The sequence below is a fragment of the Toxotes jaculatrix genome, chromosome 12, assembly GCF_017976425.1.
Source record: "Toxotes jaculatrix isolate fToxJac2 chromosome 12, fToxJac2.pri, whole genome shotgun sequence".
Lineage (NCBI taxonomy): Eukaryota > Metazoa > Chordata > Actinopteri > Toxotidae > Toxotes > Toxotes jaculatrix.
Genome location: NC_054405.1, coordinates 4,682,393 through 4,701,117, shown reverse-complemented (window position 1 = coordinate 4,701,117; position 18,725 = coordinate 4,682,393). Strand labels below are relative to the sequence as shown.

The window sequence follows — 18,725 nt, the reverse complement described above, 5'->3', positions numbered from 1 at the left end:
CGTGCACGGTGAAACATGCAGAGAAGCCCCTAACAACAGAGATTAATGAGTGTTTGCTGTGTGTGCGTTTATAGCCTGCATGTGTGACACTGCATGTTTGTCCTGAAACATCTTTGTGAAGCATCCGTGTGTACTGGATACACAGAAATCCATGTGTTTTTTTGTGAATGCACATGTTTAAGGGTGTGTGTGTGTGTGTGTGATGACAGTGCACGGGCATGTGGGTGTGGGTGTACAGCTGTAACGATGACGTAACTGGCTGAAAACTGATACAACTCGGCCCCACTCTGAAGGAAGTGGCTGCTGGAGCTGGGGGCTGACTGGCTCTGTCAGCAAAGGAAATCTGAATGAGGGGTTTCCAGCGGTGACAGTTAGTGATGGCAGTCACCTAGTTGCTATGGGCTGACGGGGTGTGGGTGGGGGTTAAATAGGGGGTGGGGTGGTGACTGTGCAAACTCACCCTATCGGCTCAGCTATAGCTCAGGCACGTCTACCGATGCCTTCCCCTCCTCCTCTGCATGCGCATACCCTGGTGTCATTTCTCCTTGAGGCATAGAGGAAGCCAAGTAACACCCCCCTTCTATCATCAACACACACTCCAGCACATGCACGCACACACACACACACACACAGACACACTCTACATGGGCACCACTACAAGCACAAACCAGATTCTCCAACTGTCAGGACTTGAGTATTGGCTTCACATGCAGTGCGTGTAATGAAACAGAGGAAGACACACACATGCAAAGAGAACATAAGAAGACAGGCTTTCTGTGAGGTACCGCACACACACACCACACGAAAACATTCACTCACTCACACAGACACACACACACACTCTCCATGCCCCCCTACTCTAACTATAAACAAACTAGTATGCTTACCAAACCACAACCTAAGGTGTGGTCCTTCTTTCCACACACACAGACACTCTTCCTCCCCACGTCCTCACTCTGATGAAAACGTGTGGGGTGGTCCATTCCTGAGGGTGTGCACCGGGCTTACCTGTCCAAGATGTCATGGCTGGATGTGGTAGTGGCTCCCAGCAGTCCTAGTGCTGCACTCCCCACCGCTGCGGCAGCCCCGCTGCCTGCCTCCATGATACTGACTCACTGCAATGAGCAGCCTGCCAGAGAAGCGGAGAGGGAGGGGAGGGGGAGGGAGAGGGAGGGAGGGGGAGGATGTGAAGAGGTAGATCAGGAGGGAGAAAGACGAACGAGATAAAAGAAATCACATGTAGAGGCAAGAGGGAGGATGACGAGGGGGAAAAAAGCAGAAGGGGAGAGGAAGGTGGGGAATAATGAGAGATTAGATAAGACTGTGAAAAAGATGTGTGGTGAAAATAGAAAAAAGAGCAGGAAGAGAGAGGGTATGGGGGAGTCGGGGGTGGGGTGGGGTGGGGTGGGGAGAAAATCATTAATTGTGTGTAATCCGTAAATCAAATAAGTCTGCTGATGGAGCTCTGCAAGGCAGGATTTCACTTCTGTGTTAACACATGGAGATTCTGGCACACACATTCCAGTGTGAATCAACAGTCAAGCACCAACATTGGCTGCCCTGCTATCCTGTGGTGGCTGTGCTCTCTGAGGTCTCTGTCCTCAACCCAGAAATTCAATGGTCAAATCAATTTTTCCAGCCGATCTACTTTTTATTTACAATGCCATTTTTTCTGTCCCATGCACACCAGTGCTGTGTCCACACATCCACTGACTCACCAAAAGGTTTAAAAAAAAAACCTTTGCTGGTGTCAAGTATATCAGCTGTCCTATCAATATATAATATATATAATGTATAGCTATTCCACACCCATGTATTTAGGTTATACTAGCAGTAAACCTGAGGACTCTGTCCCATTACTAATTCTTCACAATGCTTAAAAAGCATGACAATGCCTTTTTTCGTCTTCGTCCACAAAACAAACCTTGGTAAGATTTGACATCAACACCCACGAAATCACCACAGCACATTCTGGAAACAATGTATTGATAATACTGAGCATATGAAATATACATATACATTTCATGTGTTGTGTTGTTACATGCTTTAATACAAGAAAAAGTGTCTATGTGAGGTGGCCACATATTAGTATAATGAGTATCATTTATAATCTGTGCTAAACCATAACTTACAGCCGTACATATTCATTTCTGCTCCTTTAAAGAGCAAATATTCCTCAGCCAAAACATCAAAACATAATGTAAACACTGAAGGTAGAGAAAATAAAACTTTGTTTGAGGTCTATGAAGCTGACAGGGTGGGAAAAAGAACACAGCCCTATCCATCAGTGACCCAGTGGAGTACACCATTGTACCAGTACTTAATGTCAATACTGAACCATTCTGACATGTTGTGTCTTCTCTTTTTACATTATGATTCCCAGGAATCTAACTATGAGTACTTCATTAATTCTATAAAAAACTTGAGCAGTGGGGTAAAAGTTGATTATCTCAGGATTTGGTCTGTATCAGCATGTACTGCAGGAGCGCATTAGTGCTGAAGCTGATGCTCATTTTCATTATTAATGACTCTGCTGATTGTTTTCTGGATTGTTCGATTAACTGGTCTGTAAAATGTCAGAAAACAGAGAAAAATACCCAATAAGAAGCTGACAGACACATCTGTCAAGTGTGTGTTTTGTCCTGTCTAAAACCTAAAGATATTCAGTTTGTATCACGAGAGACTTACACTTGAGACAGAGAAAAAGGGAATGTGAAGCACTTTTTAACTTGAAAAATGACTTAAAAACAATTAATCAGATATCAGAATTGTTGTCAGTCCCTTTTGTGTTGAAGTAGTTGAGGAACAAGTCAGTTAATATAAGAGCAGGCTTCTGCTGACCAGGCCACCTTTTTTATCGTTCTCATTTGCCATCACTTTCCTGTACGCGTACTGCTTTCCGCACAGTACATACGTTTGCATCTGTTGTTCAAAACACACATTTACTATGATTAAAGTTACTTTAATGATGCACTGTTGATAGCAACAGTGCTCATCTCCTACTCGCCCAACCATCACTGTACCCATAATCACAGCAGAGAACACCCTCTCGGCTATAATATGACCCACCACATGACAACCTCCCAATGAAATCCCAATGTCACGTTGTGAGCAGATGGAAATTGATGACAGGAACGCAGTAGGAATGACCCAATAAAACAGGGGAGGATAGAAAAGTCCATATAGCCTGTTTTCTGTGGCAGTCAACGGCTACGCGCCGTAATCCCAGGAGGACGATGCCAAGAGAAGAGAGATGGAGGGAAGGTGGGAGGGGGGTGCAGGAGGAGGAGAAAGCGTGGGAGGAGAGGATCCTCACAGGCCACACTGAAGCAGCTGGTTCTACCTCTGAGGCAGACGCACTGGGCAAGTAATCCCCAGGGCTCTCTGTGGTGTGCAGTTTAGTCCAGAAAGCATCATATGTAACATTAGTAACAGATACAGCAAATACGGCATTTTAATGCACCAGGGATTCTTCAAAAAGACTGTAGTAACATTACGTGTCTAAGAAAACTTTTATATTCAAAGTGATTCAGGGATCTTCGATCCAAAAATAACAAGGCAACAGTATGAATCATGGGTGATTAAGCCTCGCCGTGGACCAATCAGAAACTAATGCGTCACCTTCTTTCCACCTGAGCCTGCCCGTGAGACAGACTACATGTTGAAATTCATGTCATGTCCTGGGCTACTGTAAAGTCCTGCTCTTAAAGCATACACAAACACACACAGGAAGGACCCATCTGGCAGTTAGCGTGTGTTTTTGTGTATCAGCACACGCATGCATATGCTGAGGGCGTGAAAATATACACATCTCTTTGGTGTGTGCATTAGTTAACGGAGGAAGTGAGTTTGTGTATGCCAGGCAGGCAGGCATGGCAGGGCAAAGCAAAGCAAGCTGAGCTTCCCGCAAATACCTGATGCAGCAGAAAACCCATGAAAAGGCCGACCTTGAGCTTCAGCTCAAAGAAGATTAAAAATCCAAAAGAGTTAAAAGTCTCTACTCAGTAAACATCCTTCATTCTCAACAGGGTAGAAGCATCACTGAAGACAAACAAACCAAAACTGTGGCTTTGAGGTTTATGTTAAGTAATATTGAACTTTTACACCCTAACAGCATTTGACACAGCCAGTATAGAGTTAATGAAGGTCAAAAGCTTAAGAAAATGAATATTATATAATGATGTCTGCTGGCTGTTTCCCCTGTCCTGTAATATTAATGTCAGAGCTGTTCAGTGGGAACGATGCCAGTGTTTATTATCCACAAGAGATAACCAGCAGATAAAACATCATTATGTCTAGTTATAAAAACTACTTACTGCAAACACAAAGATCAAGTAGTTACTTGCTCTTTTGTCATATAAAGAAGTGCTCAACGAAAACTATGACAAAAAATATTTGTTGACACATTAAAAATATGTTTACAACAGAGGCCTTTGAAAATAAAACCTGTGATTTAATGTACTACATAATACTTTTTTTCCATGTAAAGTTGCTCCTGTTTAGTAAGACAGTTTCCTCTGCCGCCTAAAAGTATCAGAAGTTGATTTAGCTGCTTGACCCTCTGCACTAATAAGCAACATCTGCATTTCATTTATGTTATTTCTCAGTAGGAAATATTAGCTTATGTAACTGACTGTTGGGGAAAAATGTAACACATTTGTGGATTAAATTCATCGTCAACTGCACCAAAAAAACTCAACAAGAAGTGGCAACAAAACAGATGAGACTAACTACAACAACAGGCATGCAGCACACTGACACACACAAAAAGTTAAACTACTACTGTTAATATAATTGCATCATGAGCGATAGAGTGTGTGGGTCTAACTTTAAAGTTAAAGATGCCAGATAAGTAAGATGATGAGGGAGCAGCTCTGTCAGATTGGGAATAACAACTAGACTTAACTGGATGTGTATTCCTTCAAGTATTTGCATCACCTCTTGTTGCTATTACTACATTTTAGCTCTCAGCAGATTCAGTCTTAAGCTAAATGTCCTCAGTGCCGAGCAGCTCTGAAGGACTGCAGCGAGCCATGTTAGTGCACACAGAGGTTCCTCCACATGAAATCAATACTAGGAAGGCAAAGGTCACCTACATGACCTGTTCCAGTTTAAGACACTGCAGCTACCATGACTTTGTTCAGTCTTAGAGATGAACAGTCACTCCTGCATCTTTGCTTTAATGCCCTGATGACCGAAGGAAAAACAATTTGAGATTGATACATGTCACTAGACCCAAACAACAGATGGTGTGGGACAAAGGTTAGTGACCTTCCCTAACTCCTGCTGTCGTTCATTACCGTCAGCCTCAATGTAGAGAGACACTGAGAATGTATACCTACATTTTGGACTTCTACTGGTACGGGTCAAATGATCACTATTAGTGATCAGGAAACAGAACAAAAAGTTTAATAATTTATCGGTTATTTGTTTACTCATTTAATTCTGTGTGACAGTGCAGGGTCCAACAGAACAAACAGAAAGTGATGTGTTTACTTTCATTATTGATTAATCTGCCAATTATTTTCTTGGTACATCAGTGAATCATTTTGTCTATTAACTGTCTGCAAAACAACAGTTCAAGACCCCACACTGTTCTGTTTGCAATCAGAGATGAAAGAAAAGCAACAAATCACTGCATCTGAGAGGCTTTAACAAGTGAATGTCTGGGATTTTTGCTAGAAAACGGCTAAAAAAATTATTAACTGATTATCAAAATACTTGCTGATTAGTTTTCTATCAACAAATGACTAATCAACCAGCTAACTGTTGCAGCTCTACAGTCAAAACCATTAAGAAAAACAATCAACTAACCAATAAGTTTGTGTGTTGCCTAAACTGTACAGTCATAAGCAATTTATCAAATCCAAAGCAGAGTGTCTGCCACAGTCGTTCAGCCGTGGCAGCCTGCCAGGCCAGTAATCCTCGGTGCTTCATACTGCACTATTTATCACTATATTGCAACAGTCATTTGGTTACATTGTGTAAAGCTTCTGATACTAACTAAATGCTTCCTGCATGATTCACAATAAAGGTAGTTTCATTTGCAGGCACCTAAGTAGGTGTTGTCAGTATAGCGAGGTTAGCTAACGTGACCAGCTGCCAAGTAAAAGCTGTACTAGACACAGACTTAGATATTTTAAGTACTTTTTGTTATAGGTGATTTAAAAACACAGCATGAACAAAACAGCTGTTATTACAGCTCTAAAAACCATGAAGGTCTAATGTTACATCTTGTGTAGTTAGACGTATCTGGTGTCTCATGAATGTGTAGTTCTGGGGGTGTGCCGCCACATACACAAAGCTTCCACACCTTTATGAACCCATATCCAAATCCACATGTGACAGCACCACAACAGTGCAGTCAAACATATGGATTCAAAACACAGTGACAGCGACAGCTGCTATTCATCGTGAATGAGACCTGGCTTTGCAGCCCTGCTTCCCCCTGCTGGGCGCGACAGACTGAAAAAGCACCCAGCTACACCACAGGGGAAAGTTGAGAAAGGCTCAACATTATGCAAATATCCTCTGACGCAGTGTGAGCGACAGCCAAGCCAGAGCCAATCGAAATCGCCTCCATTCCAACAGAGTTTTTAACTAATCCACTCTGGGGTCTCTGTCCGTCCCAGTTCTCTACAGCGTGTCTTTAATGAGTTACTGGGACATAAAGAAGAAGAACGACATATGGAAACCAGTCACTGACGCTGTTGGTGTGTGTGGATACATCAGAAAATACTTGTACAGTTGGTACAGAGCATGCAAATCACATGCTCAACACAACGCAACACAGAACTACGGATTCATGAGAGGATGACTCATAGATGAGTTAGAGAAGCATCAAAGTTATCACAGTTCACTCTGAGAGGAACACGAATGTCCCATCCAACAGATTCGGAGATATGTCAGTTTAGACCATGGTGGTGGACACACTGACACACAACACTACCTTCATGGTGTGTTGCAGCTCATGTTTATTTTCTTTTTAAATCCGTCTCCTGTTGTAAGACCACTGACCTCCTCCATCTCAAACGTGCAAACAATCCAGCGTGGCCCCTCTCCCTGATCTGAAAGCACCGACCATTCAAACATATTGACATGCAAATTAGCCAATGGCGTCACCTAGACACTTCTGAAACAGTTCGTCAAGCACCCAGCAACAGCATTCAGCTTTCCTCCGGTGTTTGCAACACAGTTCTCCAGCATGTGTGACAGCCCAGCTGAATGTTAGCAGCACGTAGCCATTTCATGGTTTCTGATTTGGACCGCAGAGGGTGGCAGTTTGTAAAGCTAGTTCTGATGAAATATCAAGAGGGCATTAAATCACCACGGAGCTTCTCCACTACAAATGCAATTTACCACCTGAGAGGAAGTCAACCTGAGCAGCATGTAGACTCCATCTGTGGCAGTGCTCTGAGAAAGCTCTGAAAATGTAACTGTGACAGTGTCAGATATTTGAGGTTTCTTCTCCATGGGCCCTTCTCTGTCTGTCACATTCAAATTTTCTCCTGATTAAAACTTTTTTTAATGTGCTTTGCTGGAACGCCACAACTTTGTGCATCTAAAAATGTCTCATCACCACAACACAGACTGTGAATTCCTGCTTTTCTTTAGAGTGCTTGATTGTATAAGTGATTATTTTTACCTGTAGTACTTTGAAATGCAAACATTTGCTGACTCCATGACAAATTTGTGATGTTAAGCGTCAGGTCTCAGAGCCCACAGATCACTCCCTCACACAATATATCATTTAAAATTGAGTTTAAAGCAGCTGATGAGAAAGTGAGTGTAGAGTTATTGTGCTGAAAGGCTAGCTGAACTTCATCATGAAGAAAGACACAAACAGAAGATGATGATGGACAAAATAGGATTAAATTAACTGAATTTATCATTATCAGTACATTGAGATGCAGCCATCAGCATTTAGTCCTCGACAATATCTTCAGACACAACAGAGTTGCAAAGAGGATGGAGTTATTTCTGGTGCTTGTGCTTGCAGAGGCGAAAGTCCCATTCATTTTTCCCATAGACACTGTTGGGTGACTCACAGCAGGAGCTCCTCTACTGCTTTGATGGGAAAGAGACTCTCTTGGTTGAATCATCAGTACAAATGATGAATAACTGTGTTAGAAAATATCTGGTTCTTTGATAAAAAGGTCTGTGGACTTAAAAACTTAAAGGGAGAAGCTAACAATGACTCTCATGTGCTCTTCTGCAAGAAACATCCAGTGAAGTAACCCAGAAGCAGTGCCTCCCATTACTTACATATTGTATGAGTCATGCCAAACTCCTTCCTCCACATTTTGTTTCATATATCATATTAAGAAACATGTTTTTGGATTGAATTGTGTTTTTCAGCAGCATTGAATTGTACTTGGTGCCTTTTCTGTGATCCCCCATACTCTCACTCTTAATTGCCAAAAAACTGCCATGCCTCTGTCAGACCTTGACATTTACACTAACACCCAGTGTTTCTGTTCCTCTAATTGTGCCAAACCCCATTCTGTGAAGACTCTTCCACACTTGTAGTAACCTTGGACCCTTCTTCTTCAACCAGCGACAATGTACAGGCAACAGTATGTGGAGAAATGTTGTTGCTACAGTTGGTGAGGTCCTACTTACTATCCTCTTCATGCTGCATCTAGTTTTTATTCACTCAAAGGTTACAGAGTCGTTCCTTGAGGAAGCCATCTGTTCTGTCAAAGTGTCCTTGAGCAAGAAACTGAAGTTGCACTCATACAGTGTCTGTAACAGCGACATCTCAAGAAACAGAAAACATGACCAAAAAACTAATGAATATAAGAAAGTCATCTTGCACAAAAAGTAGTAAGCGTAATTAAACAGTTTTTATTCACTGTTCATGACACATCCATCATGAAGAAGAGTGTGACCTGCAGCAGAAACTACAAAGTGCCTTAGAGAGGACACATGTCTTCTGCAAGAGATAATCTGAGATAAGATTAAATAAGTCAGGTCTTTGAGCAGGTCATCACAAAACCAAGCCACCAAAGGAGAAACACAAATCCCAGATCTTTGGTCCAGATGCTATATCAGCTAACTGATGTGCTCAAAATCTGTAAAGGTGGCACATCCTTGGTTTGATTTCTTAGGAAATTCAGTTTACTGATGATGGAAGTGTTCGAGACGCTATGAAAATGTGGATATACTGTATTTTAACCTCTGTATTGCCCCTTCATAGAGGACGTAGCCCCTCCCAGGCTTATATTCTACAAATATAATACACAAGGAGTCAGCTCATCTACATATCCACCAAAGATGAAGTTTGACTGACAGTCCTAAATCAAAAAACAGGTCAAATAACACAAAATCACACTCTGTTGCTCTTCTGCATATAGAGATAAACTGAGTACTAACATAATGTGAGTACAGTATTAGAACATGTACATCCAGTGAACAGGTACTGTAGGAAAGGTTTTAAAATCAATTGCAAAATACAGCTGTTTTTCAGTCCAAACAAAGTACAGGTATCTGACCTCTGACCTCTGATTTGAAGCCAAGCTGAGATCTGTAGCTGAAAGCTGATCATTCATATGTGGTCCTCCTGCTATCCTTGCTCTAACCAAACTTTCACTCCAGACGCAACAAAGCAGTTAGTTTGTGTGAGGCAGAGTTGAATTTAAGAAACTATGGTTTTAGAAGAATGTGCACAATCAAAGCTGTCACTCCTGCAGATGTTTAGAAATGCTTCGCCTTGAAGTTACTTTGAAAACAATCGCCTTCCTGTGAGCAATGCCATGCTTATGTGTTCGGTTAGAAAGCCCTGTTAGTCATGGAAGCCTGTTTAATACACTGGCATGTGGTTGGGTCTCAGGAGATGGAGCAGAGGATTTGATAAACTAGACTACATTTGGGTTAGCATCAGGAAAGCTAATCTCACAGGCAGCAGAACATGTGGGGCTGCCAGCAAAAGACGGAGTACAACCACTCTACGTCAGTACGGCTGTATAGGATGGAGACTGAATCCATTTGGCTTTGACTGTTGTAGCATTTTGCATCACTGAATGGGAAAGAGAGGCTGCTATGCAGAAAAAAACGGCTTTGAAAGGGAGCTGCTAAAATCAGCCAGTGAGGAATGCACTGTATTCATCCAAACTGAGGCAAATATTCATGTGAAATACATCACTCAGGCACTCATCGTCCTCTGTGAACATTATACTGAATGATCAAAATACCAACAGGGCACACTGGGGGTATTTAATAAACCTGTAAATAATGTCTATTGATTGTCATAAACAAGCCAACATCTATTTTTGCTACCTGGCTGGGAACCATCAGAGATGTCAAATGACTCATTAAGGCTAAGGTTTCCAATGAGGCTGACCTCATCTGAACGATGGTTAGATTACCATGACACATGCTCTCAGACCTTAGTGACCTAATCATGGCGGAGGATGAGTTCATTAAATATAATTCTGAGTGCAGCAGAACCTCTCCCTCAACCCAAAAAACACAAAAGCATGCACGGGAGACTGAAACAGACCCTATCCCTTTTTTTAAGTTTTAACTGATTATCTTGGCCCGGGGTGAATACAGAACTCTGGCAGGAGAGACAACCCAAAGATAATTAAGATATGAGTCACTCGGCCTTTTTAGAAAATGTACCCAAGTGAACACAATCTAATGCACTAAACAGGCGAAGTACAGACAAGAGATGAACGACCTTGGAGCTGATTTAGAAGCTCTTGAGTAGAGCTGGGTACTAAAACTTGTCTTGATAATTAGCAGGCAAAAATCTGATAAGGTACCCACTCACCATGGCACTCCACGGGGCGAACACGCTCAGTGCATCAGAGGAGAAGATAATACAACTGAAGGTGAGATGTGGATCTAAATTACCAAGTTGAAAAATGAGCTGGTTAGCGAGAGGCAGAAATGACAGTAAGTACATTAACATACACAGTGATGATGCAGCTATAACCTTAGTAAAGTAACAGTTTGGTTATTTCAGCTGTCATGTAAACATCTTCATCTCATCCAAATATGTCACATGTATTACACCGGCTTCTACAACCTAATTACCAGAAACGGGTTAGTTATCAGTCTTTAAAATGACTCTTGCCACGTACACTCTTCTCTCTGGCTGCTTCCACTGTTTCAGTTCCTCTCATGCACACACAGTCACACACAATGAAGTGGATACAAAGTGGTCTGCTTGGGAAAAAAAAAAAAAAGGAGCAGCTTGGCAAGTGGCTGTGGAAAAATGAAACAGTTTTTGAGGCAACAGCAAAACCTTCTTCATATTAAAACAAATACCACAAGTAACAGGACGTGAATCAGAGAGGTCAGTGAATCCATTGATACAAAAAAAACAAAAACAAAAAACAATCATGACTATCATGCGTTCTTCCACACCTTAACTTGGGCAGGTACTATAATAGCTACTGTGAACTATGGTTACTGGGTATTTACAGGTTTGTGTGTGCATTATGACTAAAAGGCATGTGACAGTGATCATGAAGAAGCACGGACATCACACCACCTCTTTCACATGAAAATAGTCTGGCTATCTCAGGTGAGACAAACCAAAGAGCAAGGCTCAAAGAAAAATATGCTGACGGTCTGTGTTTATCAGCTGACGCAGGTGCAATAACCAGCAGAGGATCCTGTTAACCGTGAACTGCTGTGAGCAGCGTCATCTTGCAGCAGAAAACACAACTTCTGGATGCATGGGGACATAAACTCGAGGTGGAAATCAGTTCTAAAGGGTTTAGGCTTCAGCTGAATATTACTGAAAACTAAAAATGTAGAATTTCTGAACGTTACCTATAGTTTCTTATCGTTATAGTGCTGCACAAATATGCAGTTCTACACGGTTGTACTATTTGTGATGTGTCACATGATGAATGTCACTGAAACAGACAGACTGTCCATCAGCAGAGCTAAGAGGATTTCCTCAGTGCTGTTCCACTTTTGGGCCATTCTGGCCAATCCTCTTGAGAGGTTTTTTTTAAAAAATGTAAATGCTTTTTTCACACAAAGACATAGACAGTAAACACATCTAACATTCAATCCCTGAGCCAGTGTGGGTCCCCAGTCCCTGCCTGACCATCCGCTGTCCAGTCCAACAGTCATCACAGCACAGAGCAAATAACATAATTCAGAGTCATGACAATTTAAAACATCTGTATGAACTGTAAAACCAGTGTAAGAATAAACCAGGTTTTATATCTATGAATTTTGCAAAGCAAAAAAACTGGATAAATGAAGAGGAAATGGAAAGGTTCACAGACATCAGCACCCACAAAGCAAAGTCTACATATTATAACCCCATGTTAACACATCGCTCAGCTCTTCACAATGCCTCTTCATGGAAGTAAGCCTAATCAAGTGGAGTAGGAAAAATACCAGAGCTGTTTTTGCATCTGCAGTTTTAATTATTCGGGCAGACTTATCATCCTACATCCACTCCACCGATTTACAGGAAACTATTATTTTAATTGGAATGTTGACTTGGCAGGAGCTGTACTTTCTAATCACTTGGCACCACAAAAACAAAACAGATGAGACGGCGACAGAAGAGTGCTAACTTCACTGAGACAGGGGCTTCATATTTGCTTTTTTTTAATGGCCTCTGCAGTGCATCTGTGCAACGGCCTGCCATGGAATAATTCTGTCTGAGTGAGATATGTCTTCCTGAGGTGTGTCACCACCACTGTGTAGAGAGGAGAGGGACGAGAAGGCGGGCCATTACCCTGCCCCCAGCGCGGCGTGCTGACTCACTGTGACAAACTAATAAATAAGTGATTTATCAGGGATCCTTCAACCTAAATCTCCTGGAAAGCTGCGGTGAAATTGCCGGCGGGTTTCGGCTGAAGCTAATCCTCTGACCAAGTGTGGCATCTTTCCTGTCAATTATCTTTGATGGCGTCTGCAACAACAGAAAGACATGCTAGCACAAACCCACGGCTCACTGACTGAATGCTTCCCTGCATGTCTTGTCCTCATTACCTTCCCTCCTGCTCTGATTAATGAGACCGAGACGGCTTGCCAGTGCTACTCTCTATCTGTGAAAGTGAATCACTGACCAGGCTTTCACACCAGAAATGATAAAATACAAAGTGTGCCAGGTGTGATTTTCAGTCAATTAATCACTGGCAGTTCATTTGTATAGATTTACTAATGACATGAACAATAAACATCATATATAAAGTAGCTCACTCAATCAACCACAGGCTGTCATCTATGATCTTATTCATTTGTCATCTGAAATGACTCATATCCACATCCTCATATTGGATATTATATGCATCTCTGTTTGCCAGATCACTCCAGCCCAGCGGGTGGTGGCGGTGTATATGTGTATATGTGCTGGAGGGGTGCCCGGGAATGGATGGCATCTGTACGTTGTATTGTGGTTATCTGGATGTTTCTGTTGCAGTTGTACAAGCTGTGACAAGAAATTTCCTGCAGGACAACAAAGCCTGTATCTTTATCTATGTGGGCAGATGACAAAGTTCCATCAGGTGGACCCATGAGGAACCTCAAATCCGTGCAGATGCAGGAATTACACACTGACCTTGGATGCAGTACACCACTTTTTTAACATCTGGTGATTACAATCCATCTCAAAAGCTTCTTCACTTGGCTTTTTGAAGTGGAGTGTAAATGCAGGTCTGTGTTTGACTATGAGGCAATCCACACGGCTCACTTTGCCTGATTAGAGGAGGGCTGCGTGGCTGTGTGCAGAATGGCATCTGTCGGATCGTCCTGTTAGTTTTGTGTTCCACATCCGTGCCATTGGACACGCCCCATAGGGGTCAGCCTTCTTTGAGGTCAAAGTTGAACTGTGAGTATTAAACCTTTGGCGTTGGGCAGGTTGTGCAGTGTGGGGTTTTAGATCGTTTTTGCTGTAAACTGCCTTCTGCAGCCAAACACAATGCTGATGGGTGACCTAATGGGTGAGCAGGTCATTCCTCTGCTCTATTTCCCGCATTTCCTGTCTGTCTCTTCAATGGGCATCAAATAAAGCCACAAAATGCCCAAAGGACAATAAAAAAAACAAAACAGTAAAGCTGTGTTGCTATAAAAACAATACAACAAAAACAAAGCCTTGAAAGCGAGCTGTGGTGAACTGCAGGGTTGGATAAGAAAGCAAACCCTTTCACATACAAGTATTCATGTGATACATTAACATAAAATATTGATTATTTTACACATGAATATTGTCCTAAAGACATTATACTTTCACACCTCACAGCCTGTCCCCTTATTCTGGCTCTAACTAACAGCTGTTTAACAAACGGAGTTGTAAATAGTTTAAAACAGTCTGAGGTTGTATTTTTTTCCCTTATTTTAATGTCTTTTTGCTCAGGGCTCAGTCCGCAAGCCCAAAGAGTGGACGTATGGATTCACCTTTAGTTTGTAACTCACACTTAATATTAAAATAAGTTTTTAAATAAGTTTCCATCCCAAGTTGAGATAACCCTGATAATCAAGGGCTCATCAAAGTTATTTCTTCAAAATGTAGAAAGTTTCCTCCTGAGCCACAGAAGACACAAACCTATATCCACAGCTGTAAGTCTGAACTTCATGTGTCAGATCAGTGGAGTGTCCCTTTAAATTAACTTTTACATTTAACGATTATAGGAGTGTTACTTACTGACACATCTTATTAGTGGTGCTTATGGTGATGTAAGAACCCGTGGTTAGTCTACTTAATCATACACACATGCTAATACACCCTGGATAAGAATATAAGCCAGTCACCTATAACACAGAGCAGCCCTGCGGTGTTGTTCTGAAGGTTACCTACTGCTGTTTTGCTCATATAGAAACCAAACCAGCATGATACTGACCGTACTGACAGGCAATGACCCTAATTCCTTCAGTGGCGCATATTCATGAGGTAATTTGGAGCTTTACAGGAATCAGGCCGTGACCAGGCAGTCTGCTCAGCATCTCTGAGTGACATTAGCATCTTTTTCTGTTCCCTTATAGCTGTAGCTGATGGCAAGTGCCACATCCTGCATTATAGTTTTAAAATGCTGCCAAATGCAAAGGAAACATTACAGTATATAACATTAGACACTAACTGTGATGACAACTGGTAATCTCATGGTTTACTCTTTCAAAGGATTTCTCAGCTGTTCATTCATCTGGTGTGTGAACCATAGTACAAATAATTGTAAAAAGGAAATCCAGTTTTGGTCATTAGGCCAGGATCCCATATTGGTGTCCACATGTCCACGCCATCCCACCCCAGTGGAGTCAGCCAGGCGTCTGTAAGCTGCCCCAGGACAAACTCGAGACAAAAATTGATGTGTGACACAGCCTTTACAATTTTTTTTTTAACACTGCGTTTTTATCTGCCTCCTTATGCTTGTCATCTGATGCCTCCTCTAAAGTCTCCTGTCTTCTGCCTCTGGAGACTGGACGTCAGGACAGTGACCTTGTTAATTCAATTCACCTTCGTAAGATGAATACAAAGACTGTCTGCCAAGGGACGGTGTTGGGTATCAGAGCCAGGCGCTTTATGGACAACTTAACAGCTCTATATTTCAGAGTTGGAGTGTGAAACATAAGCTGGTCTTTGTGTGTGTTCTTCAGTTATTAAAACGCCCTAAAGAACATTTTTTATTAACGCTGAAATTTTTAAAATGACTCCCTGAAACGCGAAAGGGCTGGTAGTACAGCTGATCCCACTGAGAATCAACACCTCAGTCTGCAGCTCTATGCACTGTTCAGCCAGTTTCATGTCACTGATTTGGTTTGTTTTGTGACGTTACAGGGACGAGTTAGGGGATGAGACATTTCCTGTGATCATCCAGAAATTAGCTCAATTAGAAATAACAAGGCCTTTAACTTATTCCAGCTGTGTTGCTGTATTCTTATTCACAAAACAGATCATCTTTCATGGGCTCTGGTGAAACACGTCATAAAAGTTAAGAATTAATCTGCAATCTAAAAAAATATTCTGTCGTTACTGGTCCATTTTCATTTCACTGTTTAAAAACTGACATGAGCAAAAAGAGGAGTGAAACAAATATGCTCACCGATGAAGTAACTGCTATGCAATGAGGTAATCCTACACATTTTTGTGAGAATAACACTGGTGAAACAAGGCCTATAGTGAATGGATTTGGAATGTGATTTCCCATTGCCGTTTCACAATATAACAGTGTTTGGCTTCTTCCTAAATTTCTGTCCAGTCACAGGTCACTTTCTCAGTGATAGTAGGAACTAGTCCGCTGACCTGAGTTACTGTAGTGAGTTGTTTCCTCTCTCCCACTCATTCCTCTGTCAGAATTCTCTCTTAACACTTTGCATTTTTCAAACTGTCTCTCTGAGCTCGTCGGCCTTGACAGTCGATTTTCTCCACGGGTCCTTCCTGTAAAGATGTCGGGAGAAGCTATGAACTTGTTTTCACTCGTCATGAATTTATTCAACAAAACACCATCCTTCAGAAACCCCTGCAAGTTCAGCTGAGCTACTAAAACACAACCATTGCTGACAAACCCTGAATTACTCACTCTAAACAAACTAAAAACACTCACTAGCTTAGCAGCTTAATAACTTTCTCAGCCCTTTGTCCTTAAATTACACTGAATAAATCTCAAACATCTCTGCCTTGAAAAAATAAACATGTTCTTTCCAGCGTTCCAGCGTTGTCAGAGACAAAGAGCAGAGCTTTTCATTCAGTGGCTCAGTACATACAGTATCAAGGACAAGCAATGTGCGACATGCTTGGAATCCAAAACCATTTTTCTAATATATTTAGCACAGTACAGTAATTTATCAGAAAATCAAGCACAGAGCTGTATCTATTCAGACATGTTTACCTTCCCCCAGAGTTAATACCAGGATGATTTATTTTATTTAGATTTTTATTTAGATTGTTTTCAAGGGGACATGGGGTTTATATAGTGACTTTACTGTTGTATATATGTTTCTCTAGATATATTTTATTATATTTAAAATATAAATAAATTCTTCTGATAATCTTTTTAAAAGAATATTTCATTTAAAAATAATCTGTTTTAGTATTTGAAAAAACAAAACAAACAAAGTATCAATAAAGTACCAGACAGATAAAGAGTATGGACAGGATTAGTGGAACTGATAAAATCCTTTTTTTTACTGGTGCAAAAAGTCCTAAACTGAATTAGTAGACTCTGTGCTGGAACTATGCATCCTGGATCTTTGTTTGAGAACAAGTACATGCCTTATGTTTCCAAATCCTTTAGTCATTTTCTAGTTCACTCTGTTTGTGCCTGTGTCTTTTGCATATCGTGTGCACACTGTTCAAACTATGAGCACACTACTTAGTAATGGTGGTTCTCTGTGCTGCAGAGCTTCTAGCCCTCAGTTTCAGATGATAACACCTAACTCTCCACACCGCTGACAGCTGATTTCGGGAGTGCTGGGCATCTCATTAGATCTAAGAATAACAAAGAGGGAGCAGAGGATAAAAACACTATTTCATACTCAAACATTAGATGCTTTGCTACCGTACAATGACCAAGAATAATATGATTTTCAACTTGTACAAACAAGATATTGACAGGCCTCTGTTACAACACGATAGGTGAATCTGACCTTAATGCACCCAGACAAGATGACACCCATCAACCTAATTAGTGGAATGAGGAAGGCGGAAGGGGGAGTGGGGGTGTGTGTGTTGAAAGTGGGTGTCCAACTAACACTCAGCGTACACACAATTGTGACCCACTAGACAACTCTGCTTTAGGGGAGGTTTTGCCTCACTGGCCCTTTGGTGTCTGACGCCCCCGGGCTTCAGAGCATCCTGAAGCTCAGGAGACTGTCCTGGAAAAAATGAAATCAGGCTACAGTATGAACAAAACAAGAAAAGCTAAGTACACACACACATGCATGGAGGACATGACAAGAACACTGTGATTGAAGTAATGAGATTGAAAACTGTCCTATTAAACTGTCCTGTACTAAATCTCCTTAGCGAACCTGGTCTGAATGTCATTCTTCCAAAAATAATAAATAAGTTAACTTGATGGCAAAAGCCAGTAAGAAAAAAAAACATACATGAAGAGCTTGTCAACTGATTCAAAGGCAGGACAAGTCTCTCTGTCTCTGTCTCTGTAAAGACAGAAATACTTGTCGACTGATTCAAAGGCAGGACAAGTCTCTCTGTCTTTACAGGTGACCATGTTACCCGATATACCAAGCACTTAGGGTTCAATGTTTAACTCAGGAGCTATTTCCCATTCCTTTATCTTAGTCTTTCTGAAAATCTCCAGAGTCGGTGTGATCACTTAAAAGGTTGAGTCATGGTGTCACATAATGCAATCTGTGAGAGAAGGAGAGAGAATATGCTGCAGCCCACTGTGATGGCTGTGTATGAAAAATAAAAACATTATTTACTTGTGGAAGATTTATCCAGAAGAGAACGACACAGAAAACTAAATGGGAGCATTTGGTGAATGATGGGCCAGAGAAGATGAACAGGCAGCTTTTAGGTTTTTCAAACAGCATGAATAACATCATAAATTCTCACACTGGCTGAAGCTGGAAATGACAACTGTCCAAAATGTCTCTGCAGCAGCTGAACGTCAGTTTTTCACTGTGTAAAGTTTCTAGTAGCTTGGCAAAGATTTATGGATTAGACTACTGGTATAGATAATATATTACACATTATACAACAATACATCTCCATACACACAAATGAGGAACATGTCATGATTGACATGTAGTCAATCATGACATGTGCTGTGACTTTAAAAATGCCTTTT

At 41.4% G+C, this 18,725-nt stretch overlaps 1 protein-coding gene across 3 annotated transcripts in view; it reads right to left on the bottom strand.

The window, feature by feature from the left end:
* Positions 1-18,725, bottom strand: part of arhgap32b (Rho GTPase activating protein 32b) — a 95,991-nt gene that overhangs the window by 71,037 nt on the left and 6,229 nt on the right. For all 3 annotated transcript variants that reach the window (XR_005894992.1, XM_041051250.1, XM_041051251.1), the window contains exon 2: positions 1,009-1,321. Coding sequence is in view for 2 of the 3 variants with exons in the window: in XM_041051250.1 (XP_040907184.1) it covers positions 1,009-1,103 (95 nt within the window). In the remaining variant the exon portion in view is untranslated. The remainder of the gene's footprint in view (positions 1-1,008; positions 1,322-18,725) is intronic.